Source organism: Acinonyx jubatus, chromosome B4 (genome assembly GCF_027475565.1).
Source record: "Acinonyx jubatus isolate Ajub_Pintada_27869175 chromosome B4, VMU_Ajub_asm_v1.0, whole genome shotgun sequence".
NCBI lineage: Eukaryota > Metazoa > Chordata > Mammalia > Carnivora > Felidae > Acinonyx > Acinonyx jubatus.
Genome location: NC_069387.1, coordinates 77,112,722 through 77,139,821, shown reverse-complemented (window position 1 = coordinate 77,139,821; position 27,100 = coordinate 77,112,722). Strand labels below are relative to the sequence as shown.

At 51.1% G+C, this 27,100-nt stretch overlaps 2 protein-coding genes and 1 long non-coding RNA gene across 7 annotated transcripts; 2 read left to right on the top strand and 1 right to left on the bottom strand.

The window, feature by feature from the left end:
• The first annotated feature begins 2,844 nt into the window (after positions 1–2,844).
• LOC128316400 (keratin, type II cuticular Hb1) lies at positions 2,845–8,402 on the top strand. The gene is made up of 9 exons (XM_053226274.1): positions 2,845–3,294; positions 4,045–4,253; positions 5,045–5,105; positions 5,860–5,955; positions 6,172–6,336; positions 6,606–6,731; positions 6,985–7,205; positions 7,470–7,501; positions 7,801–8,402. The coding sequence occupies exons 1-9, from the start codon at positions 2,926–2,928 to the stop codon at positions 8,043–8,045; spliced, it is 1,524 nt and encodes a 507-aa protein (XP_053082249.1). The 5' UTR covers positions 2,845–2,925; the 3' UTR covers positions 8,046–8,402.
• Positions 8,403–13,328: 4,926 nt separating this feature from the next.
• Positions 13,329–19,087, bottom strand: LOC106986415 (keratin, type II cuticular Hb1-like). 5 transcript variants are annotated; one of them, XM_027036226.2, is made up of 6 exons: positions 18,394–19,087; positions 17,863–17,958; positions 17,138–17,242; positions 15,333–15,553; positions 14,339–14,370; positions 13,329–13,821 (listed from the first exon to the last, which is right to left on the bottom strand). In XM_027036226.2, the coding sequence occupies exons 1-6, from the start codon at positions 18,394–18,396 to the stop codon at positions 13,658–13,660; spliced, it is 621 nt and encodes a 206-aa protein (XP_026892027.1). In that variant the 5' UTR covers positions 18,397–19,087; the 3' UTR covers positions 13,329–13,657. The 5 variants fall into 5 exon arrangements, with proteins under 5 accessions (XP_026892027.1, XP_014940069.2, XP_026892029.1 ...); XM_015084583.3 differs by having other exon boundaries at positions 17,117–17,242; positions 18,394–19,083; XM_027036228.2 differs by having other exon boundaries at positions 13,329–13,474; positions 17,117–17,242; positions 18,394–18,828.
• On the top strand, positions 18,546–25,968 carry LOC106986454 (uncharacterized). Its single transcript, XR_001432066.3, has 3 exons — positions 18,546–18,899; positions 22,239–22,412; positions 25,073–25,968. It is a non-coding gene; the product is annotated as an uncharacterized LOC106986454 (long non-coding RNA).
• The last annotated feature ends 1,132 nt before the right edge of the window (positions 25,969–27,100 follow it).

Below are 27,100 nucleotides of genomic sequence, written 5' to 3'. Positions count from 1 at the left end.
GCCAACCCTCCCCCTCTCTTCTCTTCCCCTCCCCCACCACAAGCTTTTCTACTCCAAGAAAACATACAGAACAAATGTCCTTTCGGGTCTTCAAAAATTAGCTGCCATCAATCATGCCTGAAATTCAATGACATGGTGAAAATTTGATTTTGTTATATCTCGTTTCTTTAAATTGCTTCTGGTGTCTTTAAAAGTGCTTAGGAAGGGCCAGCTATTAGTAATTAGCTCATGTTTATGCATGTCATTTTTATAAGGAGTTACACTGGTGGAGAAGGTAAAGCATGTGTGAGATGTACCTTGACTCACAGTGCTTCTCCTCAGGACACCAGCCAACTGGTTTGCTGGGAGCACTGCCATGGCTCAACTGCGGGCAATGTCCAGAATGGCAATGAAGGTATAAAGGGTCTCGGAAGTGCTGGCCCAGCTCCCCAAACACATAAAGTGACAGCAGGTGCCACACCCTCCTGGACAGCCAGATGGCCGACACGGTCCACGAGCCCGTGTTTGTCCTGTCACAAGGCCTCAGCCCTGAATGTTTCACACAAACACACAGAGCCCTACCCCCAGCCCTGGTCTGTTCCCCTCCTTCCTTCTCCTTTCCCGCCAGCCCCACCCCCCTTCCTCCTTCCCCGAAGCTGCCCTGCCTGCCTTTACCTCTAAGACACGGCAGCTACAGGGGGCTGCCGGCCACATCGCTTCTCTTCTCTTTCATTTAATAATGCAAATCTCTGTACTTTATGAGAGAATTCTTCTAGACCTGTTCCCCTGCAGTAGGAGGCTTTGTGGGTAAGTAGAAACAGTACCCTCTGTCAAGATACTCACAGTGCACCAGAGGTATACAGATAACTAAAACCGCTCAGTTCTCAGCCACAGGACCCTATAGATCCCAGCCCCAGCCTCACGTTGCCCCTGTGCTACATTCCCACACCACTGGCCCCTCCTGGTTCTGACCATCCCAACCCCCCGTGACGCTGCCCATCTGCCCAAGACTGATTCTTCCCAGCCATAAATTCCACAGCTATCCCCTCCTAAACAACTTTTCCTACCCCTCTTGAAAATTTCCAGAGAGTAGGAAATCTGGGGGTTGTCACAGCATGTAGGTGAGAAGGCATTGCCTCTCCTGGGCTCCATGACTTAACTAGCTAGGAGATACTGGGCAAGTTATTTAACCTCCCCGAGCCTCAGTTTCTTTATCTGTAAAATGGGGATAATGATACATACTTCGTATGGTTGATGGGAGAATTAGAGATTGCTTACGACATAAAATATCAGATAGTAGGTGGCCAAAAGAAAAAAAGACAAGAAAATATCCTCTTATCAAAATAGGATATATGTTTTCCTACATTGTTCTTTCTAATTACAAAGGGGAAATGTATGCAAGTGATCCGATTTAGCATCACAGATACTGGAACAGCCTGATATTTTTGTGCTTCTTGGGGTGACATAATAAGAATCATATAGCATTGCTCATGAGGTATTCTGCCCAAAAACATGCCAGTTGAACCCAGACAAGCCTCTAGACCAACACTATCCAGTGGACAAGCTGCAATGGTGGAAATGTTCTGTACCTGCGCCATCCAGTAAGGTAGTCAGTGGTCCTGTGGTCATGTGGCTCCTGCAACTGGGGAACTCCATTGTCAATTTATTTAGCTTTAACCAATTTAAATTTAAACAGCCGCATACGCCTACAGGATGCCACACTGAACAAGTCAACTCTTTAGAGTTAACTTCCAGTATCTTTAAAATATAAAGAAAGGATGGAGGGGCGCCAAGGTGGCTCCGTCGGTTAAGCACCAACTTCGGCTCAGGTCATGATCTCAGGGTTTATGCATTCAAGCCCTGCATTGGGCTCTGCGCTGACAGCCCAGAGCCTGGAGCCTACTTCAGATTCTGTGTCTCCCTCTCTCTGCCCCTCCCCTGCTCGTGCTCTGTCTCTCAAGAATAAATAAACATTAAAAAAATTAAATATAAGGGACGGAGCCACAAGACAAGTCACATAAAACCCATTTCTTAAAACTTTTGAGACAATTAGGAAGGCTGAAAATGGAACGGCTAGTAAATGATTCTTTGCAACTGTTGTTAATTTTCTTGCACGCGCAGTGGTACGGTCCTGCTTTCTACACGTGCCATACTTTCTGTAACTGTCAAATATGCGGACAGGGCTGGCACAGTGTTAACCACTCTTGAATCTACGTAACTCAGTGAACATCTCAGGGTGTTTTTATGCTATGCTTTCAACGTTTCCAGATGTTCAGAAACTCTCATGATAAAAGTTGAAAAAGACAAAAAAACACACACACATATTTAATAAACTGCTGGCTGCTGTCTTGACAGGAAAAATGGGATGTATCTCAGCAGCCCGCTAGACAGTCTGGGGATGGGGGGAGTGCACATTTGTGGTAGAGTAGCACCATGGCCACTACTGGAATGGAAACTTCTGGATGTTACTTGTTAACACCTCAGTCTTTCCTGAGTCCCCTCTTGACCACCCCACTACACACACACACACACACACACACACACACACAGGTGCCCTGAACCTCCCAGCCTCTGGCCTTGCTTCTCCTGGCCCCCTTCTTCCCTCTCCTGCCCTGCCCTTCTCTCCCCAGTCTCCTCAGATGAGTGCATAGACTGCTGGCAGGGCACTTTGAAGATGAAACATACTGAGTCCCCCTACAGCCCAGAGGTTGGCATCCTGTACACTGAGGAGGGTGCGGGCCACTCCACCATGAAAGCATGTGCTAAAGACGGGTTGGACTCAACTAACCGCCCAAGCCCATAAAGCACAAATTGACCGAAATGCACAGCCAAGCCCTTCAGATCTGAGCATAAATAGGACTGAGGTGCCTCACGGAGCACATTGGAGTTTCCACAAGACTCCAGACCTCGGTCCTGTACTCTGCTACCCAAGACTCCAGGAGCACCATGACTTGCGGATCTGGATTCTGCGGCCGCACCTTCAGCTGCGCCTCGGCCTGCGGGCCCCGGCCCGGCCGCTGCTGCATCACCGCCGCCCCCTACCGCGGCGTCTCCTGCTACCGCGGCCTCACCGGCGGCTTCGGAAGCCACAGCGTCTGCGGCGGCTTCCGCGCCGGCTCCTGCGGCCGCACCTTCGGCTACCGCTCCGGCGGCGTGTGCGGGCCCAGCCCGCCCTGCATCACCAGCGTGTCGGTCAACGAGAGCCTCCTCACGCCCCTCAACCTGGAGATCGACCCCAATGCACAGTGCGTGAAGCAGGAGGAGAAGGAGCAGATCAAGTGTCTCAACAGCAGGTTCGCTGCCTTCATCGACAAGGTGGGTGTCCTTGATCACACCCTTCCTGAGCCTTCGGGTCCTGGGCTAGGCACTGAAGACAGTCAGGGGCAGGAGACAGGAGGTCCAGGTGAGCTCCCGCTCTGATGGACGAAATGGACACACACCCAGGCCACATGAGGACCGAGGACATCAGGATACAGAGCAGAGGCTCCTGATTTGATAGTGTTGCCATTATATGCAACCTCTGTCCAGACAGGCAGGTCCCCACGGAGACACAAGGACAGGCTTGGAACTGGCCTGTCAGAGGAAGAGGGCAGAACATGCACACACACAGACACCAAAATGGACACAAGAAATAGGAAGAGGCCCGCAGGGTGAGCCAGTGGGTGGCTGTCCTTGACCACACCCTTCCTGTAGCCCACCCATGCTCAGCACTCAGGCTGGGCACTGAGACAGGGGGAGCCAGAGGCCAACCGGAGACCTCTACCTGCCTCTGCCTCCAGAATACACATGCCACCTGGACTCACCAGGTCTGGAGAACTCACTTTACCTGAGAGCAGACGCTGACCTTGCCCAGCCCTTTGCTCCCATCCCTGAGTGAGAAAATCCAGACAGAGATCACAGGAGGGAAATCCAGGAGTCACCTTGTCTCCCACTGCCCATCTCTGCCAATGTCTGCTGAGCTCCAGGGTTGGGAGTTTGCCCCTAAAGCAATCACCCCAGCCCCACCCCAAATTGGCTTCGGGACACCAAGAGCCGTCTGACCCCTCCCCCACACCCTGAATGCAGGTGCGCTTCCTGGAGCAGCAGAACAAGCTTCTGGAGACCAAGTGGCAGTTCTACCAGAACCGCAAGTGCTGCGAGAGCAACCTGGAGCCCCTGTTCGAGGGCTACATCGAGACGCTGAGGCGGGAGGCCGAGTGCGTGGAGGCCGACAGCGGGAGGCTGGCCTCGGAGCTCAACCACGTGCAGGAGGTGCTGGAGGGCTACAAGAAGAAGTGAGTGCGGCCCGGAGTGACGCTGGGCACAGGAAATGGACTTGGCTTAGAGCCCGTTGGGTTAGACTTGAGAAGAATTTTCCAGAAGGACGAGGGGCCATGCAGGCCGGGGACTTGCGCGGCAGGGTCATCTCAGCTGCGCCACTCTTGCCCAGATGCCTGCCTCAGGGTGGGGCCGGGATGCCCCCGGGAGACCTGTCTGTCCCCTACTCAGCCTTCCCTTCTCCGAGGCTGTCCCCCAGGCCCCGTGGGGAGGAGGCTTCTGCAGGCTCCCTGGCTGCCTCCTGCTGACTGACCTCTCAGTTTTCCCACCCGTAGCACCTGAGCGTCTGGTGGTTCGGGGCTGACAGGCCCCGGGGCCCCGGGTGTGCCACTGCCTGGGGTGCTGAGTGCCGATGGGGGATGCGTGTCATAGGCCCCCACACCTGAGCCAGGTTGGACAGCCAGATGAGGGGAGGCTGGGGCTGCCTTGCCCCAGAGGTGACACTGTCCTCTCCTAGCATGGGGCCGGGGGTTGGGTCCTTATGTGCCTCCTAAGGTGACCTCACGGCAGCTGTGGGAACGGGGCTGGGAGGTCCCACACCTTAGCTCTCTGGACCCCTCAATTTAAAGTGGAGACAGGATCCTAGACCCGTTCCAGATCTAACCAGACAGAACGGAGACAGCAGAATTGCTGCATTCCAGCTCTTGGGAGCTCACTAATACTGCCCCCTCCACTGATGTGAAAGGGAGACGGCCTCTGGTGAGACCTGCCCTTCCCTGACCTCCCTCTCTGCCCTCTTCTGCCTCAGGTATGAGGAGGAAGTCTCTCTGAGAGCAGCAGCTGAGAATGAATTTGTGGCTCTGAAGAAGGTGAGTGACGTGGGATCCGGAAGCACACACACCAGGGATCTCGGAATGACAGACTCTTCCTGGGGAGACCCAGAGGGTCTCAACCTCCACGTGGGGTACACGACCTGGCCCAATCGGGCTGGGAAATCCCAGAGGTCAGGTCATGGAAGGCTCATTCAGGTCGCCGATGAAGGGCAAGAACCTTGGACTGTGCATTAGCACCCTGCCCTGGGGCGAGGGATGGCTGGGCTGACCGGCGGATGTCCCACTGTGCTTTAGAACTTGTGGTCTCTGGCGGGGACCCCATGGAGGCAGGGCAGCTCCAGTCTCTCTGTTGAGGGACAGCGTCCTGTCTAGCACTGGGGCAAGTCTGACCAACAGGAGGGGCCCAGTCCCCGGGTATTGGGGAGGATGGAGCTGAACCCGGAGTGACCAGGTGGTCTTGGAGGACTGCCAGGGGACAGGGAGGGGTCGAGGTGGCGAGCAGGGAGTCAGTCTGGCAGGCTTGTTGGGATAGGGAGGGTAAGAAGCAGAGCTGGGACCATAAGAGGAGAGAAAGGCTGGCGGCCCATCTCAGGCACAAAGGGGTTTGTTCTCAGAAGGGCAGGAGGTTGCAAAGCCCGCCCCAGGCAGGTCAGAAAGTATGGCGACGGCCTGGGAACAGAACAGTGGGAGTCCTTTCCCTTGGCCTCCACGAATGGGAGAGAAGAGAGGGGAGTGTTTGGGGTAGTGAGCACCGGGGTCCTCTGAGCTCACAGACACCCCATTTTTCCAGGATGTGGACTGTGCCTACCTCCGCAAGTCAGATCTGGAGGCCAACGCGGAGGCCCTGATCGAGGAGATCAACTTCCTGCGGCGCCTGTATGAGGAGGTGAGGGGCCGTGGTCCAGGTCGAAAAGAAGCAGCCAGCCTAGAAGAGGGGGCTGGGGCCTGGGACTGAGTTGGCCATGGATTTGGGTTGGGTGGGGGCTGCAGTCCATGAGGCTGTAGTGGGAGCTGGGGTAGAGACCAGGTAAGGGCTGAGATGACTGGGTCCACACTGTGGTGGGTGAGGCTGGGGTGTAAACAGGTTCCCCACCATCTGCAGGAGATCCGCGTTCTCAATGCCCACATCTCAGACACCTCGGTCATCGTCAAGATGGACAACAGCCGGGACCTGAACATGGACTGCATTGTGGCCGAGATCAAGGCTCAGTACGACGACATCGCCAGCCGCAGCCGGGCTGAGGCCGAGTCCTGGTACCGCAGCAAGGTGAGGGGCACAGGACACCTGTCTCTTAGACATGACAGCACGGGGGAAGCCCGGTATACACTTAACAAGGCCTCGTCTGTATGGGGTTTCTGATCCCGTGGGATGGTGACAGAAGGGCAGAGAGCTCTTAGGTTATAGTTGTTGGGCAGGGCTGCCATGTATAGTTGCACAGGCTGAGCCCTGTACAACCTCCCGACCATCTGTGGTGTCTGAATGGGTGGGAACCTCCATCCTGAGCTCAGGAGCACCTCTGCTTCTCCCCCCCCCAGTGCGAGGAGATGAAGGCCACGGTGATCCGGCACGGGGAGACCCTGCGCCGCACCAAGGAGGAGATCAACGAGCTGAACCGCATGATCCAGAGGCTGACCGCCGAGGTCGAGAATGCCAAGTGTCAGGTACGGGTCGCCTGGGGCCTCCCCAGGGCCACACAGGCAGTGTGTGCCCCGACTGGCTCTCACCATTCATGATCCAGCCCGTTTGCAGGACTCATGTCCCTGGTTGTGGTCCCTCAGGGGGACTCCGTTCATGAAGGGGAGAGGCCTGTTCTTGGGGTGTCCCCAGCTGGGGGAGGGGAGAGACTGGACACATGAGGGAAATGGACCGAGACACCCAGGACCATAACCCACTTTGTTCTCTCCTGGGCCCCAGAACACCAAGCTGGAGACCGCGGTGACCCAGTCTGAGCAGCAGGGCGAGGCGGCCCTGAGCGACGCCCGCTGCAAGCTGGCCGAGCTGGAGGCCGCCCTGCAGAAGGCCAAGCAGGACATGGCCTGCCTGGTCAAGGAGTACCAGGAGGTGATGAACTCCAAGCTGGGCCTGGACATCGAGATCGCCACCTACAGGCGGTTGCTGGAGGGCGAGGAGCAGAGGTGATGCCCAACCCAGCCTGGCTCTGAGTTGCCCATTTCTGCCCCTTGAATACACTCCATCCTTTCTTCTGTCTCAGCAATGCCCAGCGGTCTAGGAAAACCTCTTATTCATCACTTTGTGCACGGGGGTGGTTTGGGAGGGCTGTTCCCTCAGACCCTCTGCTTCCACGCTGACCACTTGTCGACCCTGCCCCATGGTGTGGGGGAGCTCTATCCGAAACTCTGGATGAGTCACTCATGTTGCCTTTTTCTTCTTCCCTCTAGACTATGTGAAGGCGTTGGGGCCGTGAATGTCTGTGAGTAACACAGCCCCTGTGTGGATGGATTTAATCCCTTCCTATAAGGGGTAGCAGAGTCTGGAGGGTGGGGTTCCACTGAAAGCTAAATATCATAAAGTGGGCTGGCATCACAGCAGGAGGGATTGGGGGTCAGAGAGCAGGAAAGACCACAGCTTTGGGCCTAGCATTGTAAGTAAAGATTCTCCTGACTTTAGTACACAGTGCTCAGGGCCCGGGGATCTGCATCATCTGGGAGGCTGATGGCTCGCCCCCCCCCCTCCCACCCCAGAAATCTCATGAGCCTTTGGGTTTTGCAGGTGTCAGCAGCTCCCGGGGCGGGGTCGTCTGCGGGGACCTCTGCGTGTCTGGCTCGCGGCCGGTGACCGGCAGCGCGTGCAGCGCCCCCTGCAGCGGGAACCTGGCGGTGAGCACCGGAATGTGCGCGCCCTGCGGCCCCTGCAACTCCATCACGTCTTGCGGCCTGGGCACCGGCGGTGTGGGCTCCTGCGGCATCAGCTCCTGCGGCGTGGGGTCCTGCGCCAGCAGCTGCCGCAAATGTTAGGCGGCCGAACTCAAGCCTCGGGCCTGGGGTCTCTCCCACCCAGCTTCCCCATGGAGCAAGCTCTCAATTACCTCTCTGGCACTTTGAAAGGTCTGTCCCACTCCAGGCCTCTCATGTCTATGTGTGATCCCCTCTTCCTCGGCTCTGCTGCCCCATGCTGGGAGAGGCTGCCCCTAAAAAGTCCCCTTGACGCCCATACGAAGGGGGTTGAGGGGCCCAGAGGGCCAGGACAAGGTCCTACCCTAGGCTGTCATGGGGCTGATGGCCATATCCCACCCCCAACCACTCCCCTTCCACCTCTGTCATGTTCATCTGTCTTGATCTGTGTTTCCAATAAATCAATGTAGCCACCTTTGAGCCTTGTCTGCACCTCTGTTATCCTCAAGGGTCAGGGTTTGGGAGAGTCCCCAAAGTCACGTGGAACAGAAAAAGGTCTAGTCTGGGGTCAGTAACCGGGGCAGGGCCCCACAAGCTTCCATGGTCCAGCCGGTGTTTGAACCCTGCGTGCACCTTTAGTGGCCATTTCACTAACACACGGTTGCCTCCCAGAAAACATCCCTGTGCATATCTGTCAACTGATGGATAACGAAAATTAGATTCATCAGTCACTCAAAACTTAAGGAAACATCACTCACTGCTTTGCTGGGGAAGACTCATGCCCGAGCAATTTATTAGAATTCCTTAAAGGGTAACTATATGAACATGACTTAAACTTTCAAAAAGCCTTTGATGTGGCTACTTTTTGCTTTTTGAATGGAGTCCTTTTGGGGTCTGGAGACCTGCCAGAGCTGACAAATTACCTCCAGGATAGAAAACAGCACGTAGCAAGACAATGAGGTGGCACAGAGGTAAGGACATAGACTCTGGAGCCAGATGACTTGGGTCCAAAATGGGGCTCTGCTCCTTCCTGGCTGAGTGACCTTGGTTAATTTCCTCACCCTCTCTGTGCCTCAGTTGCCACATCTCTAGAGTGAGAAAGATAAAAGCGCGCCTACCTCATGGGTAGATGGGAGGACTAGGCATTTCATACATAACGTGTGCAGATGGTGCCTGCTGCAAAAGAATCATGACATGCGCTTGTCATGAGCCCTATTCTCTTGCAGAATATAAAGTGGAAATCCCTCCAAGGACCAGGGCTATGGCCAGCCTCCTGTGCCCATCTGTAAATGATTACAGGGGTGCCTGGGGGGCTCAGTTGATCAAGTGTCCAACTTGGGCTCAGGTCACAATCTCACACTCCGTGAGTTCAAGCCCCGCGTCAGGCTCGGTGTTGACAGCTCAGACCCTGGAACCCACTTCGGATTCTGTATCTCCTTCTCTCTCTGCCCCTCCCCTGCTCATGCTCAGTCTCTCTATCTCAAAAATAAACATTTAAAAAGTTTTTTCATTAAAAAAGTGAATAAATATCTTTAAAAAATTTTTAACAATAAATAAATAAATAAACAGATTACATTTCCCTCATATTACACTTAGCTGTGTGATCAGAGACAGCAAATAGAGAAAGAAATCTCCACGTATTCCAGGGCCATTGAGCTCCTACATGCAGAGAACTGTTTCCCCCGTGACACTATGAGGATCTTACAAGTAGCAAAGAAAGTAAGGAGATGGCCCCTCCATCTTGCTATGGCGAAGGCAAGTCCCTGAATACATATATGTACAGCAGGGCAAATCTCTAAACTTCCAGGCCCGGAAAACTATAGCAGAAATCTAAACCCACCCCCATCCTTCAGGGCAATAGAAATAAATAATATTAAGAGCCCAGAAGCAAGTGGTCTGAAAAGACCAGGCTCTTTTAAGGTAGAGGATCAATCCAAGGCCCCCCACCCACTAGAATGTCTCCTCTCCCCTCCTGATGGAATTCTGAGCAGGCCAGGACCCTGGGAGAGTTCCAGACCATGCAGTTGTTCTAACCAGCTCTCTGTGCTGTGACACCACACAGCTCAGAAGCAGGCCATCAGGAGTCCAGACCTGAGGCCCAAACCCCAGCTCCATCACTCCATCCCTCCCCAGTTCAGAAACTACCCAATGAACTTCTCATCTCTGCCAACCGACCCCTCCCTTCCCATCGCGCTGGTCTCATCAGCCCAGCCGGGCCCTGATGGCCTTACTTACTCTCAGCTTCCTTCCAGTTCCCACTCCTGGAAAGGCTCAGGAAGCAGAGCAAGAGTGAATGAATCAAGTACATAATACTCCTGATGCAGAACGGTGACAAAAACGGAACGCCTCACTGTGTGACCTGTGGCAAGTTACCTCCCCTCTCTGGGCCTCAGTGTATTCACTAGTGACACAAAATGTTTGGACCAGATGGCTGCTGAGGCCCCTTACCGATGTAAAAGCTCCATTGGTCCTCAGGGGAGGTGGGACAGGACTAGGAGCTAGAGGCGGGGGGAGGTGGGGACCCCAGATGCCATGTAGCCGTGCGGTGTGCGTGCTGGCTATACCTTCTTTCTGCAGAGTTCACTGTCTGTAGGCAGCTCTCTGTCAGTAGAACAATATGATCGCATCCAGGTACGTGCACATCTCCGGGCATCTGTGTGGAAGCACCTGTGTGTGTGTGAGAGAGACTGTGAGCATTTCTACATGTGTGATTGTGTGTGTGAATGTGCACATGCCTGTGTGTCCATGCTGAAGGGGGGAGCTCTGTGGGTACCACAGTGTGAGTGACAGGTGGACTCATGTGCTGATGGGGGAGGCGGCGGAGAACCGGGCTAAGGCAGGAGTGGTGAGGGTAGGTGCCGCTGGGTGTCATCCTGGGGAAGTGCCCTCTGGCCAGGGAGCCCCAGCTCTAACCCGTAGGGTTCCCTATTTCCCCTCCTGCCCTGTACACTCTAGCTCCAGCTGGGGCAGCAGGAGACCAGCTGGCCTTAGACTTGTAGAGCCTTCTGTTAAAGGTGCTCAAAGCCTTTCCCAAGACTCCAGTACCTGAGATATTCATTGCATTTATGTAACTCTTACGATGTTTTAAGGACTTTGCATATAGTAATATATTTTTCACACAATCCTGTGACAGGGACTATTCTCGTTTTACTGGTCAACTATGGTGCAGAGAGGTTCAGTAAGGAGGAAAATGAAAAGGGACAGATGAATCTTCACCAGTTAGATCTAGGAAGGGCAGGACTGAGACTCAGAAACAGGCAGTGTTTGGGCCAGGGTAACAGCAAGATTGGGAACAGAATCCAGACCCTTCCTTCCTTACTCCAGGCTGGCCTGGCTGATACATTGCAGCTGGGATTTCATCAGGAAGGATTGTGTGTAGACTCATCCAGAGACTCCTGAGGGGTTTCCATGGGGTGAGACAGGTTAATGGTGGAAGAATGACCCAGTGCGTCCAAGGCCAGAGCTGACCACACAGGACCACAGAGCCTCACTCTACCCGTTCACCCGTTCATCCGTTCATATCCACTGCATGGCAGGCCCTAGAGATGGGTTGACAAGACAGTCACTGGCTCTGAGGGGCTTATATAGAGATGCCAACATCTAAGTCACATCTGTCACGTCTAAGTGCTATCAAGTATGAGGCAGGCCGGAGCAGAAGAAGGCTGACCCCCTAGTGGTCCCGTTCTGCTGAGAAGTGATGTCTTAACTGGTCGACACCCACCTCCCTTCAGAAGTCACCTTGACTAACAAAGCTTGTAAATAGGCTGGTAAGACTCTCTATAAATGCACCACACAGTTCTCTCCCACCCCAGGCTGGAATGTGGCCCGTGGCCAGAGAATCAGTCCCCAAACCACAAACATGGCTGGTGGCCCACGCAAGACACACAAGCCTGACCCAGCAGCCCATGGGATCTGGACTGACGTCAGGCTTGGGATTCGAAACGGGAAAACGTGAACAGCCAGCCCTCCGTGGTGTGGGCCGCAGAATGCTCACCATAAACCCAGCCAACGACTCCAGGTGAGAGTTCCCTTGGCACCTCCCTCCAAGTCCTTTCCTTGACATTATCAGCACAGCAGGAGCTGGCAAAACCTGACCTTGAAGATCACAGAACGTCATTACCTTCTTAGCAAAATGCAGGGAATCTGGAGCCCAACCGCAAAATCTTGCAAAGGGGCAGCTCGGCTCTCAGCTGCTTTGCACTGAGAGTGTCGGTAAGAACGTTTGTTTATACAGTTGGTGTCGGTCAGAATTAGCCAAATGGGGCTGATGTGTGCGTCCATTGGGTCCGTGTCCCCTGCCCCCCTGCTGCGTGGCAGTCCTTATGCCAAGTTTCGGTCTCATTCCTCTTGCATGATACAGTTCTGTTTACCCAGGAAGGGGGCCTTTTTGGATACCTGTTTTCTGGGCAGGGACCCAGGAGAACACAGCAGACATAGTGTACCTTAAAAGGTAAAGCCAAGGCCTCTGGCCAATGACGCACCTTAACCCCACCCAGGGACATAGAAAGCAGGAACCATTGTTCCCCGCATGTGTTGATGATGTAACCCTTTGTGCAATAGAAAAGACTGCGAGTTCACCGAGTGGAAGCTTCTCTCAGGCCTGTGTGGCAAAGAGAGAGCCCAGAGATCCAGCCCTTCTCTGGCCACCCACCACCCCCGCAAACTGGCCTATCTTCTGCCCCTCAAAGTCCAGTTGCCTTGTAAAAACCCACAGCAAACAACACCATAGACCTGGAAATAGAGGCAGAGCCAGAAGCTCCATCTGCTTCCAAAGACATGCTCTCCCAGCCCACCATCGGGTCGTTTGTTAAACTAGAACCCAGGCCTGGGCCACCCAGCTGTGTTCATATCCCCCGCCAGAATCTTCGAGGGCCGTCTTCCCCGGAGCCTGTCCTCAAGTGCCCTTGCCAGGCCGGCAGAGGGTGATTTGCCCTCATCCCCACCTCCTCCATTCTCTTTGGGGCTGGTTTGGGCCTGCCTCCCCACCAGAACGTCCTGTGCAGGGCCAGAACCAGAGTGCCTGGCTCACTCAATACTGCACCTGACCCTCAGAAGCCATTCGGTAAGTGTCTGTAGGGCGAGTGACTGGATGAATGAAGGCAGCGCTCAGCAACCAGACATGGTGAAATGCGAGCCCCAGGCTGGGGAATAAGCAGGTCTGAGGAGGAATGAACCCCTTCTTTCACTTTCCCCAAGGGTCCTCTGTCAACCCACCACCAACACCAACCTCAGGATCCTGGTTCAGTGACATCACCATAAACTGAAGTCATGTGGACCCACACTCCGCAAGGGGAGGGCTGCTTCCTGGTAGTGTTCGCTCCTTTTCTCCCCTACCCCCAAATCCAGCCAGCTTCGTCTTGGCTCTGTACCTAGCTTGAGGAATCCAGGCACAAGCAGCCCAGGGGCTCAGTCCACTGAAGAACTTTTATTGCAAAGGAGGAGTCTTAGGAAAATAAGAGTGAAGGGGTGGGGGCAGGTCAGAGGGACAGGGTGCTGGGTCCAGGTAAGCCACACGGCCTCCTCAGTGGCTCAGCATCCGGGCTATCTTCACCCTGGAAACCGGGCAGTCACCGTCCGGTAAACTAGATTCCAAGACTTTACGCTCCGGGGTGGGGGCAGGCAAGAGGGAAAGATGAGGTGACGGCTAGCTCCGTGGGAGGGGGCGTCTGAGACAGAGGGTCAAGTCCTTGGGGCAGAAGCTAGGGTTCTTTTTCTCCAGAGCATGGCAGGAAGGTTCAACATCTGCGGGCACCGCTGCAGCCAAGGCCCCCGAAGCATCCGGGGGAGCCGCAGAGCGCGCAGCCGCCGCCAGGGGCGCTCGTGTCCAGGGCGCCGGAGCCCGCTCGGGGAGGCAGCAGGTTGGCCGGGCCAGAGGCTGAGCCCAGCCCGCTGCCCAGGGCTGAGCAAAGCGCGGCTGTCAGAGGAGAAGCCGTCTTCTCCCGCTCCGCCCCCAGGAGACAGACATACAGACTCCTCTCCCAGAGAGTAGCCTCAAAGACCCTCCTCCTCTCCAGGAGTCAGAGGTGCAAACTCCCCAAAGACCAAGGGGTCTTGGTGCAGACCCCTTCCTCCAAGAAACAGACTCCAGAAGGCCCCCCTCCCTGAACTCGGACACTCAGGTTCTCCCCACGTGAGAATCAAACAGTCTCTTCCACAAGGACAGACCCACAAGAACACCCTCCCACAGCCCAGGGCAAACCAACAGAACCTGCCCCCAAAGAACAGACCACAAGACCTCCCCCTTCAACACACACAAAGAATCACCCCCGAGAGAATAAACAGCCCCCCACAAAAGGGAGACACACAGAGGAAGCAGATCCCAAATCCCAAATCCCTTCCCAAGAGAATTCACACAAAGGGGTGTGGGGGATAAGATTGAACTCCTCTAACCCAAGCTATGTCTATTATTTACTTACTGAAGCTTCCTGCCCCAAATCCCAGACCAAGCCTGCGGAGAGAAGGAGGAAGTAGGTGAGTGAACATCCCTCCTGGGTATAATAATCCCCATTCTCCAAAACAAAACTTTCCTGGCCCTCCCGGGATGGGCAGAGAGATCTACACGCCCCTGGTTCTCTCAGATCCCCACAGCCCTTTTGCATCAGACTCCTCTGGAGCTTAAACTCGATCTTTCCTCCTTAAATTCAGATAGTCCGATTTTATCGATGACCTCTTGGAGGAGGGAGAAGGCTAACGACGCTTCCTTTGGCCTAAACTTAGCCTAAAAGGGGAGACCATGAAGGGAACATTTTAAAGGACACTATAGAGGAGATAGCTCAATCATCTGAAGACTATTGGTCAAGCCACACCCAGTCGCTTTCTACCTGTGTGTCCTTGAGGTGGTCCTTTACCCTGAGACTCAGTTTCCCCATCTGTAAAACGGGGATGACAGCACCTCCCTCCCAGGGGTTTTGTGGGGTTGAAAGATAATAAATGCTGCATGCCTGTTGCATGGCGGGTTCCCTGTCCCTCCCCTCAGCCTGGGGTACCCAGCTGGAGCTAGCAGCCCTTGGGTCTCTACTGCAGTCTGAGGTTAAAAGGCAGGCCCTGCCGGTTCCCATAAACCCTGCCTTCGGGGCAAGAAGGGCAGAACTGAGAAGGCACTCCAAACTGGAGACATTATTGCCCCTGGCTAGGCCTTGGTCCTTGCAGCTGCCTCACTGGACAGACTGGCCCCTGCTCTCTGCCCTTGGGGGTGTGTGACCATGTGTCGACCCATCCCAGGTGCCCATCCCTAAAGGGCCTTAAGCTGGTGGGGAGAAATTGGTTCCAGGAGAACAAGGCCCTGGATCCCCAGGTCTTCTCTCCCCACCACCACCCCCCCTCCCCAGCTGGTGAGGACCCAGATGGTGACCTCCCTGGGCCCCTGCACTCCTCGCCGTGGCCACACCCAAAGCACCGCCCAGCCCCCACCTGCTCTCCTCGTCCTCCAGCAGCTTGCGGTAGGTGGCGATCTCGAAGTCCAGGCCCAGCTTCACGATCATGAGCTCCTGGTACTCCCGCAGCTGCCGGGCCATGTCCTGCTTGGCTCGCTGCAGGGCGGCCTCCAGCCAGGCCAGCTTGCCCTGGGCACTACCTGAGGCACTCTCCTCCTGCAGAGCTCGTGGCTCCCTGGCTCTGTCTAGTTCACAGGGCTGGGGGCGAAGGGAAGAGCACGGACAGGACATCCTTGGCCCCCACCCCCTCCCCTATCAAAGATCCAGACCCTTCTTGGAGGCCAGAGGGCCAATGAGGGATTAGAGATCACTGTATGGAATGGGCCTTCCTGTTCCAAAAAATGTGTCTGTGTCTGCCCAGCTCCCAGTGTGGAGATTTGGGACCAGCCATCCCAGATGGCTGAGACAGACAGAGCCTTTCACGTCTAATATGGTAACTCTTCTCAAAGGAGCTAGGATCCAGGAAGCATCAAATGCTCCTGAGCACATAATGCTAGGTTTATTATTTCATCAGGGAAACTAACAGGAAGGATATCCTTTCCTCACCAGAAACCAGCCTCCGTAGTCTCTGCAGAAATAGAACAATAATAAACGCTGGCCTTGATGAGCTTTGCTTGCTGCTTAGGAAACTGGGGGTGGGGGATTGGGGGACTGTGATCCGAACAGCAGAGGCCGGTGGCAGACTGAACCATGACAGGCCCATCCATTCACTGTGCCACCCCCTTGAACCTGAACAGCTTGTCCCTCCTCACAGTCATCAGTTCCTGAAGAAGGGAGGACCCCTCAGAGCCTCAGACACTTGTATCCACAGAAAGCAGGGGAAACAGGGAGCAGAACCCTTTCCCTCTGCAGGTAAAGTATGAGCCCAGGGGGCTTGACAGGGCAGCTGGGAGGAGAGAGGGGAGATTGAGAGGCAGAGAAGTCGGAAGAAAGAAAACATCCACGTGGGAACCTCTCTTTCCTAAGCCTAGCTGCAAACCCGAATGCCTCCAGAGGCCTGGCTGGAGGCATCCCAAGGTGAAGGCCAAATGTTAACCCTCTAGCAATAGTATCCAGTTCCAGAAAGAAATCCGCACATTGTCCATCTCCCACAATCACCAGGACCTCTTTCACGGTTTCAGCCTCTCACATCTCTAATTTAGAGACGCGGGTGTTGGTACCTTTTGCCTTCCACAAGGATAATAACAGCACCAGCCAAGATGATGACAAAATGGCAAGAGCCCTCTGCCTCTGCATCAAAGGACGCAGCTCAGGGTGATGGGGTCGATGCACACAAAAGGAGCACGGCCTTGTGTGAAGGCGACAGAGAAGACAGAAGCCTCCCTTCCCTAGCAGAATGTTGCCAACTCCGTGCATTATTTAAAGAGAACCCAGAAAACCGGATTTCTACGGAACGTCTTGCGATTCCCAAAGAAGGGCTCAAGTTTAATGCTATGTAGGACAAACAAAGCATGCAGATACAAAATCGCACGTGCGCATGAAAACTGATAGGCAAACAAGCGTACAGATTTATACGTATTTTGCCTACGGGTCAGTTACGTGCCCACATGAACTACTACAGAGTCCCAGGCAAAGGCAGCGTGATGTACACGTGTAAAGCCACACTTCCGTTTGTTCGGACACTCACAAAGAGAAACTCTACCCATCTACTCCAGAGGAGGGGGACGACTAGTCGAGCTGTCATAGATAATGGACACCCTCCCACCGTTCATCACTCCCGTGCGCCACCCCCACCCCCCCCCCGCCACCCCTACCCCTCACCTGACTCTTAGCACTGTTCACCTCCGCAGTCAGCCGCTGGATGGCCTGGTTAAGCCTGTTCAGCTCCTCCTTGCTGTGTCGCAGGCCCTGCGTGTGTTTCTGCACGGTCGCCTGTACCTCCTCGCACTGTGGGGCGGAGGCAGCCCAGGACAGGGGAGGGTCAGGGCGAGGAGGACAGCCAACAAGGGCACTCAACCGAAGCCCGCAAGACAGCTCCAGGACCAACCCCTCCACCTTCCCTCATGAGCAGGTCATCTGACTACTCTGGGCCTCTGTTTCTCTGTCTGGAAAATGGGGATGATCGTCTTTCCTATTGCCGAGGGTTGACGGGCACACTGGCGGATGCTCTATCGGGTCTAGAGATGCCAAAGGTAATGTCGAAGGGATGGCACAAAGAACAACGCAGGCCGATAATCTGTCGAGTCATTGGACTGAGAGCACATAGGGTTTATCCCAGGCAACAGGGGTAGTTAGACTCTAGCAAATCAGTTATGGTCATTCACATAGGATCATGGCAATTAATACAAACACCATTTTTAAAGATCCAGCAGTGATTCCTAATTTAAAAGTACTTTCGAAAATCTCTGAATATAAAGAAACTCCTTTAACTTGATGAATGCTACTAATCAGCGACAGGGATCCAGATTCCAGCTCCTTCGCTAAACCCAAGGCCACTATGGGGAGAGCTATCTAGAAGGGACAAAATCAGGGGGTCTCTTCCCTTTCCTGCACCTGTCCTCACATACCAGCCCATAAACCGCCTGGGCTCGGTAACTGACGCACAGGGCCTTATTCTCTTCAAGGTCTTCTGTCTCCACCGTCTCACCTGGGCTCAAGACCACCTGTGAAGTAGGCCAGGTGGGTGTTACTGTCTCCCTTATCCTTCCTTGGGCAAGCTGAAGCTCATTACATCTACTGTCCGAGGAAGGAGGGACCCAGTGGGACATGAGTGACCCTGCCAGTCGAGCTGAGCTAGACTGCGTCTTAAGTGCATGTTCTTTGCTCTACACCCTGAGGAACATTAAAGTCACACACACTCTTCAACCCAGACAACAGGAACTGTTCACGCCAAACCCAGTGCAAATTGCTTTCCAGGGCAGAGGGGGTATGGGAAATGGATACGAACAGACTCCCACAGGCCACCCTTTCCGGGTCCCCTTCCCAAAAGCTGTAGACACAGCAGACAAGCTTGTGCCTGGCTAGGTCCAACAGATCTGGGCAGAGTCCAAGACCCCCTCATCCCATGTGACCCAATGTGCCACATAGACAAGTCTCACCATGATGAAAAGAGCTGTTGTCTCTCCAAGCCTCCGGGGCGCACCTAAGCCCAGCTCCAGCCCAGGGAGCTCCCAGAATCCTCGCCTCTGGGGACAAAGCTGCTCCTTCCCAGGGGGCTTTGTGACCTCACCTTGCAGAGTTCTGACAGGGGCCGGAAGGGGCTGTTCTGTCAGCCCAGGTGGGAGAGTGGAGGTCCCTGGCCTGGAATGGGCCTTGAAGAAAAGAGGAGGAGAGGGAAGGAAGGATCCTTCAGGTGGGGGAAATATGCAGAGCCAAGGAGTTTGGGCTTATGGGGTGAGAAATGGGGAACCACAGAAGGTGCTTGAGCAGACCACCACCCTGGTGTGCGATGCAGTTTAGGAAGGCCCGTCTGGAAGCAGACGGAAGGCAGACAGGGGGGAAAGAGACTGGGTCTGGGGTTCCAGTGCCAAGACTAGGTAGGCATCTGGGACAGGATCGAGCCTCTAAATTGCAGGAGGAACCAGGAACCAGACAGCACACGCTGGTCAGCATTTTCTTTCTGTTTTATAAACTCATACGTGCAAAAGAATGTGTGCATATAACCTACATTTAATGATTTAAATCGCAACAGTAATAAAAACAGATCCTTGTGTACCCATCAGTACCTTCGAAGCCCCACGTGGGACCCTTCCTGATCATAGCATCCTCGGTCCCTGACCCTATCCCATCTCCAAAGTAACCACTCTCCTGGGGTTTGTAGTGAGCGTTCCTTTGCTTTTCTTTAGCCTCTGGTGTGCATGAGTCCCTCCGCATTTGTTCAGTTTTGCCTAACATTAAGCTTTACAAAAATAGGATTACGTTGTTTTTATGACTTGCTTTTCCCTCCCCAACATTCTGTATGTGAGCTTTTGATGCGTACAGCTTGGTTCGTTTGTCACTGCTGCGTAGTATCCCAGTGTGTGATTCTCTCTCCAGTCCCCTGCAGGTATACATCTGTGCACCTTTGTTTTTGTGCTAACAAACAATGCCGGTGTGAACCTGTAGGTACGTTTCCGCTGTCGTACTTTGGCAGGAGGATGTTTGGGCTACTGACAGTCAAACTCTTGTTTAACCACAGCTCAAAATAAGAAACGGATTTTATATCGTGAATCCGTACCTACCTCCATGCTCACGCACCTAAAGGGAAATAAGTTTCGTGAAGAATTGCTCACTCCTACTACACGCGGTGCGTTCTGACTCTCGAACCACTCACCTGCACACGTTCTTTCACTTTGTATGGCTTTATGTTTTATCTTTAGGTTTTCAACAGGACCTTATGTTGAGACTTCACTTCTTATAAATAGGGTGTTGATTTTATTATGTATTTAATATAATGAAAATGAAATACCCATGAAGCCACTTATAGGCACAAGAACCAAACGTCCCTAATAATTTACACATGCCTACACACTGCCTCCCCAGCCTGTTTCTGCTTCTTGATCTGGGGGGGGGGGGGGGGGGGGCCTTCCTTGAATTTCTCATCATTCCCTTGTTTTCTTTTCTTCTAGTTTGATTACATGCATGCACGTACCTGTAAACATTATTATTATTATTATTTAGTTTTTCTTGTTTGGTTGGGTTTGGGGTTTTGGGTTTTTTCAGTATATCACTTACAAAAGGACTTGCTTTTTTTTTTTTTCTAATATTGTAGAACTAAGGGTCCTTCACTAGGATTCATAGTATTCTATTACGTGAATACACGACACTTTATATAACTCTATTATTGTTTTGCTCTGTTTTCTCTTACAAAGTTGGTGCTACGAACATTTTTCTAAGTGTCCCCGATGGATGTGTGTGAGGATTTTTCTGTGATACACATCTAGGACTGGTATTTCTGAATCAAATAGTGAATATTACAACACAAAAGTTATTTGCCAAAGTCATATAATAAAGACTTATACTTTGATCAGCAATACATAAAAGATTTGTATCTTCTCTGACGCATCTGATTTTCAATAATGAAATGATATAATCAGTCTTATTTTTGATCTTACTTTGCATTTTCGTGATTCCTATTGAGGCTGAGTATCTCTAAGTGTTTATTACCTGTATGGATTTCCTTTTGCCCATTTTTTTGTTGTTGGGTTGTTTGCTTTATTCTTACTAGATGCTAAGTGTTTTTTATATTTCTATATAAATTTATACTTCTAGATATTATACTTTGTCACTTATGTGTATCACAAATATCACCTTCAAATTTATGGCTTGTCTTTTCACTTTGTGAATATTTTGATAAATAAAAGTTCTTAATTTTAGTGTCTAATTTACCCATCTCTTCTTTCAGATTAAGCATTCATCATGCCTTGCGTAAAAATCCTTATTTATACCAACGTCAGAAAGAGAGGGACGCCTGGGTGGCTCAGTCATTTGAGCATCTAACTCTTGATTTCGGCTCAGGTCATGATCCCAGGGTCGTGGGATCAAGCTCTGCATCGGGCCCTACACTCAAGCACGGAGCCTGCTTGGGATTCTCTCTCTTTCTCCCTCCACCCCTCTCCCCTGCTAGAGCTTGCCCACACACACTCTCTGTCTCTCTAAGTAAATTTAAAAAAGAAAGACATTCACTAATGTTTTCTTCTAAAGATTTTAAAGTTTTGCATTTGACATTTATAATTATAGTTTGCTTGGAATTGATTTTGTGTATAATAGAAGGCAAGAATCCAGTTTCACTTTTTTTCCATGTGGATAACCAATGCCATAGTCCCTTCTTTACTACTGATCTGCAATATCACTACTGTGGCATATCAAAGATGCAGATCTAGCTATATATATAACTTTATATATTACATATAACTTTAGTTATATATTTATATATAGTTACTATATTTATATAATATTTACATACAAGAATAGACAAACTGATCAATGAAACAAACTAGAGAACCCCTAAATTGACATATATTATGTACATTACACATAACACATATATATGTTGTTAATATATTCATGCTTTATATAAAGTATATTGTATTACATATTATAATAAAAATATTATGCATAAAACACATCTAATGTGTATATAATATATATGTATAATATATATGTCATTATATATATTGTTACTATATATATATATATATAAAATATACGTCAATTTAGGGGCTCTCTAGTTTGTTTCATTGGTCAATTTGTCTCTTCTTAAGTGGATATTACACTGAATTAATAGCTTTATAACTACCTCTGAAAGGGCAAATACCCATTCAAATGCTCTTTTTTATCCCATGTATTCTTTTTTTTTTAATTTTATTTATTTTTGAGAGAGAGAGAGAGAGAGAGACACAGCATGAGTGGAGGAGGGGCAGAGAGAGAGGGGGAGACACAGAATCTGAAGCAGGCTCCAGGCTCCGAGCTGTCAGCATAGAGCCCAATACGGGGCTCAAACCCACAAACAATGAGATCGTGACCTGAGCCAAAGTCCGAGGCTCAACCAACTGAGCCACCTACACTCCCCCCACCCCCCGCCGTGTATTCTTATATAGCGCCTTGACTATTCTTGATTGTTATTCTTCACCATAAATTTTAGAATCAACTTGTTAAGACTTATGTAAACCCTTATTTGGAATTTGATCATAGTTGCATTGACTCTGTATATCAGTTTAAGGAGAATTAATATCGTTATGATAATAAAACTTCCCATCTATGAATCTGACATAGCTCTTCATTTAGTTAGAGCTGCTTTGTTATCTTGCATTTCACATAATGTTTATATTTCTGTAGGTATAGGTTTCTCCCATATGTATTAGACTGGGTTTTTAAGTCATTATTTTATTAATTTTATTAAGATAAAATATACCTACAATAAAATGCACACATATGAAGCATGCAGTTCAACAGGTTTTGGCAGATGCATCAGATGCATGCCCCACTTAACCACCACTGAATGAAGATACGGAACATTTGCATCATCTCAGAAAGTTCCCTCATGCTCCTCTGCAGTCCAACTCCCAGACCAGCACTGATCTAATTTCTGTAGATTAGTATTGCCACTTTTGGAATTTCATATGAATAGAAGCATTCGGTATGTGCTCTTTTGTGTCTGATTTTTTCACTCAGCATGGTTTTTTAAATCTTTTCAAACGTATTTATTTATTTTGAGCAAGAGAGCAATGTCGGGGGGGGTGCAGAGAGAGAGGGGAAAGAGAGAATCCCAAGCAGGTTCTGCCCTGTCAGTGCAGAGCCTGATGCGGGGCTCAAACGTGCGGGACAAGATCATGACCTGAGCTGAAATCAAGAGTCAGACGCTTAACCAACTGTGCCCCCCAGGGGCCCCTTCACTCAGCATGTTTTTAAGGCTCATCCATGTCATTTTATGAATCAGCAGTTCATTCCTTTGTGTTGTTAGGTGATATTCGGTTGTACAATTATATCTCAGTTTGTCCATTCACCTGTTGAAAACATTTGGGCTGTTTCCAGTTGGGGGCTTTAATAAATAAAGGTCATATGAAAGTCATGTACCAGTCTCTATTTCAACCTGCTTTTCATTTCTTTTGAATAAATATCCAAAAGTGCACTTGCTTTGTCATTTGGTAGCGTATGTTCAGCTTGATAAGAAATTGCCAAACTGTTTTCCAAGGTGACTAGACCATTTTACGCTCCATGAAAGCTCCAGCCGCCCCCCCACTTGGAATCGTCAGTCTCTTGAATGTCAGCCTTCCAGTGGGTGTTGAGTTTTTCCCAGAGTAGGTTTCCCTGATGACTAATAATGATCAGCAAGTTCCCATGTGCTTCTTGGCCCTTAATACATCTTCTTTTGTAAAGGGCCGATTGAAGTCTTTCACCCATTTTAACTGAATTGTTTGTCTTCTTGTTATTGAAGGATTAGTTCTTTCCAGGAACAATTAATGTAATTATATATGATTGGATTTGAGTCAGCCATCTTGTTCTTTGTTTCTCATTTGTCTCACGTGGGGTTTTTGTTGTTGTTGTTGTTCCTCTGTTGTTCCTTTCTGCTTTCTTTGGAGTTCATCAAATAACTTTTAAATATTTGATATCATTTATCCTGTCGAAATCTTTTGGTTTACTTTATCATAATAAATGTTTGTTTTTAGTGATTGTTCTAGAGCTAATGCTATACATACTCCCTTAGTTATCAAAGTCTATTTGGAGTCAATACTGTGTTGCTCCCCACTTGGCAACTGACAAGTGCACACACGACAAACAGTGCAATTCGGTGACCCGCCTCCCCATCGTCTGTGTCACTTGCCAGATCTTTTACTTCTACAGACGTTACAAGCAATATCACTATTTTTGCTTTAAGCAGCCAGTATTCTTGGGCACCACAAGCATTCTTGGCTCTGTAAACTGATGTTTTTCACCAAAGATGGGAGGGTACTCCTTCAAACACTTTTCCACATCACTATCACTCTTCTCCTTCTGGAACCCCAAGCATACATATGCTAGATGATTCTAGGTCTCTGAGGCTCTGTTACTTTTTCTTCAATATTTTCTCACTGTTGTTTGGATTAGAAAACTTCTACTCCTGTCTTCAAGACACCAACCCTACCCTCTGACATCATCAGTCTTTGGCCAAGCCCCTTCGTTGAATTTTTCACTTCCATTCCCACACTTTTAGATCCAAGAATTTCTCGTTTTGTTCTTCTTGACAATTTTCCATACCGTCTTGCTAGCTCAATGATGCATTAAAATGTAGTTTTAAGTATATTTTTCACAATTTTAGGTGACTAATGGCAGAAGGATGTTTCAGAGTTGCTAGTCTGACATTTTGCAAGAAAAGAAGGTCCTGGTCGCATTTTTCAACGGAAAAAAATAGGCAGGATTCTGTGACTCGTTGGGTGGGGAAAATAGGTATGAAAGAGTTTTAAGCTGGAGATATTAGGAGGAGCTGGCAGAAAGAGGGAAAGCTGATGGAGGGGCATCAGTTCAGGGGGAACTGACAAACTGATTTTAAGGCATTTTGAATTCCAAATATCAGGGCAATATTCAAGTGAAGATGCCCTGTGAGAAACTGGAAACCTTAGAGATGAATTCATTTATCCTCTTGACATGGCTGAGTGTCTGCTACGAGCCAACACTGGGCCAAAAGCTTCCTGGCACTGAAGCACTCCCTCAGGGAGCCCAGAACCATCAGAACACCCCTCCTCAATGTCCCCAGCCTTGACACTCAAATAAATAGCTGGCCTGGCCTTGGCAGCCCCCACCACATTGAATGCCTTCCCCCCACCCGGAGATCCCACCCACCCTTCCTAGGACTGAAATAATGGACAGAAAGATCGAAAGCATGACAGGAACTATGTGACTTTATCTTAAGCACTGACAGCAAGGAGGGAAGGAAGATTCAGGAAAGGAAGGGAAGAGCAAGAGTTCAGGGAAGGGCAAGGTTAAGGGGTGGGGGCTGAGAGACGGTCCCCTTCATGGGTCAGACAGCCCAGAATCGTCCAACAGAATATATCCCTGTGCCTCTCCTCCCGATACCCTTTCTCAGCCTCAGGGAGGCAGGAGACAAGGAGGGAGAGTCCCACACAACAAGAAATGAGAAGTGGACAGCAGGGAAGATGGGCCAGGGTGAGATCAAGGGTTTACACCCCACCACCAGGGCCAGGCTGGAGAGAGAGCCAGCTGGGAACCTTGGGAGGACCAGAGCGCCAGAGGCTCGGTGTTTCATCAAACCCTGCCAGCTTCACACTTCTTAACCTGTTGCCACAAACTTCCATCCTACAGGATCTGATGCCACAGAAATGGGTGACTGAGACATCCCCCACCTACAACTCCGCCTGAGAGCGGCTGACACCTGTACAGGGACGATAACAAGTCAGAACCTTCGGCAGCGTGGGGACCAGAACTCCCGCCCTACCAGCCAAGAGCACCCAGATGTCTGAGATGGTTCTTGCTTATTCACATCTCCAAGGATATAGAAAGCCTACCTGAGCCTCCCTGTGGCCTGTCCCAGCCTTTACTGGAAGGGAGTCCATCTGGTGGTTTAATCTCAATCCCTTCTTAATCTAGTCTTCCGTCACTGACTTCAGGAAGACCTCCCTGGGGACAACCAAGCTGATGAAACATCTGTTTTAGTCCAGAGAGGTATTTGACATCTTGAATGTGGACACATGTGCTTGGACAAGGAGAAAATGAGAGCCTCCCAACAATGGGAAAGTAAGACTTCCACTCCGATGGGTATGGCATGAGGAGTTATTCCCCTCGTGACCCAAGGTCAGTGTTAGGACTGGGCACTAGCTCCCGACAGTGGTCCCAGAAGTAACGTGGTCACCAGCTCTGAACCCAGTCACCAAAGGAATCATTCAAGTTTTCCCAGGTCAGAAAAGAAGATCTGGGGTGCAGACCCCCCAGAGGCTCAGCATCTCCCCAACCCGGTTCCAAAAGAACATAAGGGTCAGGCTCTCCCAGACTCTTCTGGGAAGTGGGACCCGCCAAATGCAGCAGGACACAGAGATCCCTCCACCTGCCCAGGAGTCCAGCTCCGGGCTGCCTCCCCACCCACACTGACGGGCTACACGATCACGAACAAGCCAGTCTCCCCGAATCTTTCTATTTGCCCTTTCAGTGTGAGGCCTCCTTTTACCCTGCCTTCTAACCAACAGTGTTCTGGAACCAGTTCACAGAGCCTGTTTGACACATTTCTAACCAACCCTAAATGCAGTCACAGCCGGCCATGCCGGAAGATTTTACACCACCGAAACTGGCAAACCCTGTAAATGGGACTTTTGTTTCCTTCTGAGAGCTGGTTGTTAAACATTTACCCGCAAGCAATTGCCCCTAACTAAATTATACAAGAGGCGTATTGGAAATCAGGCAGTAGACCTCAGCTAAAAGTATTCTCCTTGGCCTCCCCTCAGGGCAGGGAGGGTCCCTCCAGCTTGGTGTTCTGGGGGCCAGGAGAGAACAAAGTGGGTTATGGTCCTGGGTGTCTCGGTCCATTTCCTGGATGTACCAGTCTCTCCCCTCCCCCAGCTGGGAACACCCCAAGAACAGGCCTCTCCCTTTCATTAACGGAGTCCCCCTGAGGGACCACAACCAGGGACATTTGTCATGCAAACGAGCTGGATCCTGAATGGTGAGATCCATTTGGGGCACTCACTGCCCCAAATGTGATGGGGGGCGGGAAGGTGGGGGCAGATGACCCACACCTGAAACTTGGCATTTCAACCTCATTAGTCCACCTCTGGATCACGCGGTCTGCGCAGTAATCTCCTCCATGGCAGGGTCTCCCCATGCCACATCACCATGACTTTCATCTCCCCATATTAAAGAGAAGCAGAGATTCTCCCGAGGCTCGGGACGGGGTGTCCCAGCAATTCAGACACCACAGATGGTTGGAGGTTGTACAGGGCTCAGCCTGTGCAACCATACATGTTAGTCCTGCCCAGCCACTAAAACCTCAGAGCTGTGTGCCCTTCTGTTACCATCTCTAGGGATCAGAATCCCCAGACAAAAGAGGCTTTGTTAATATATGCCTGGCATCCTTCCCACTGCCATGTCTAGGAGGCAGGTGTCCTATGCCCCTCACCTTGCTGCAGCACCAGGACTCAGCCCCAGCCTGGCTGTGTCTAGCAATGTCATCAGAGTTAGCCTAGATCTCAGTCACAGTGCAGCCCATGTTCAGGTCCCGGCTGTTATCCAGTTTGGTGATGACTGAGGTGTCTGAGATGCGGGCTTCGGTGACTCTCATTTCCTGTGGGTCCGACAGCCATTCATATCACCTGTACCATCGAGAGCCAGGTAGAACAGAGC

Coding starts and splice junctions, on each gene's coding strand:
- LOC128316400 (XM_053226274.1), top strand. CDS start 2,926: ATGACTTGCGGATCTGGATTCTGCGGCCGCACCTTCAGCTGCGCCTCG. Junction 3,295..4,044: donor TCGCTGCCTTCATCGACAAG/GTGGGTGTCCTT, acceptor CCCTGAATGCAG/GTGCGCTTCCTGGAGCAGCA. Junction 6,337..6,605: donor AGTCCTGGTACCGCAGCAAG/GTGAGGGGCACA, acceptor TCCCCCCCCCAG/TGCGAGGAGATGAAGGCCAC.
- LOC106986415 (XM_015084583.3), bottom strand. Junction 17,243..17,862: donor CCCAGGCGGTTTATGGGCTG/GTATGTGAGGAC, acceptor TCCGCCCCACAG/TGCGAGGAGGTACAGGCGAC. Junction 14,371..15,332: donor CTGGAGGACGAGGAGAGCAG/GTGGGGGCTGGG, acceptor TTCTCTCCGCAG/GCTTGGTCTGGGATTTGGGG.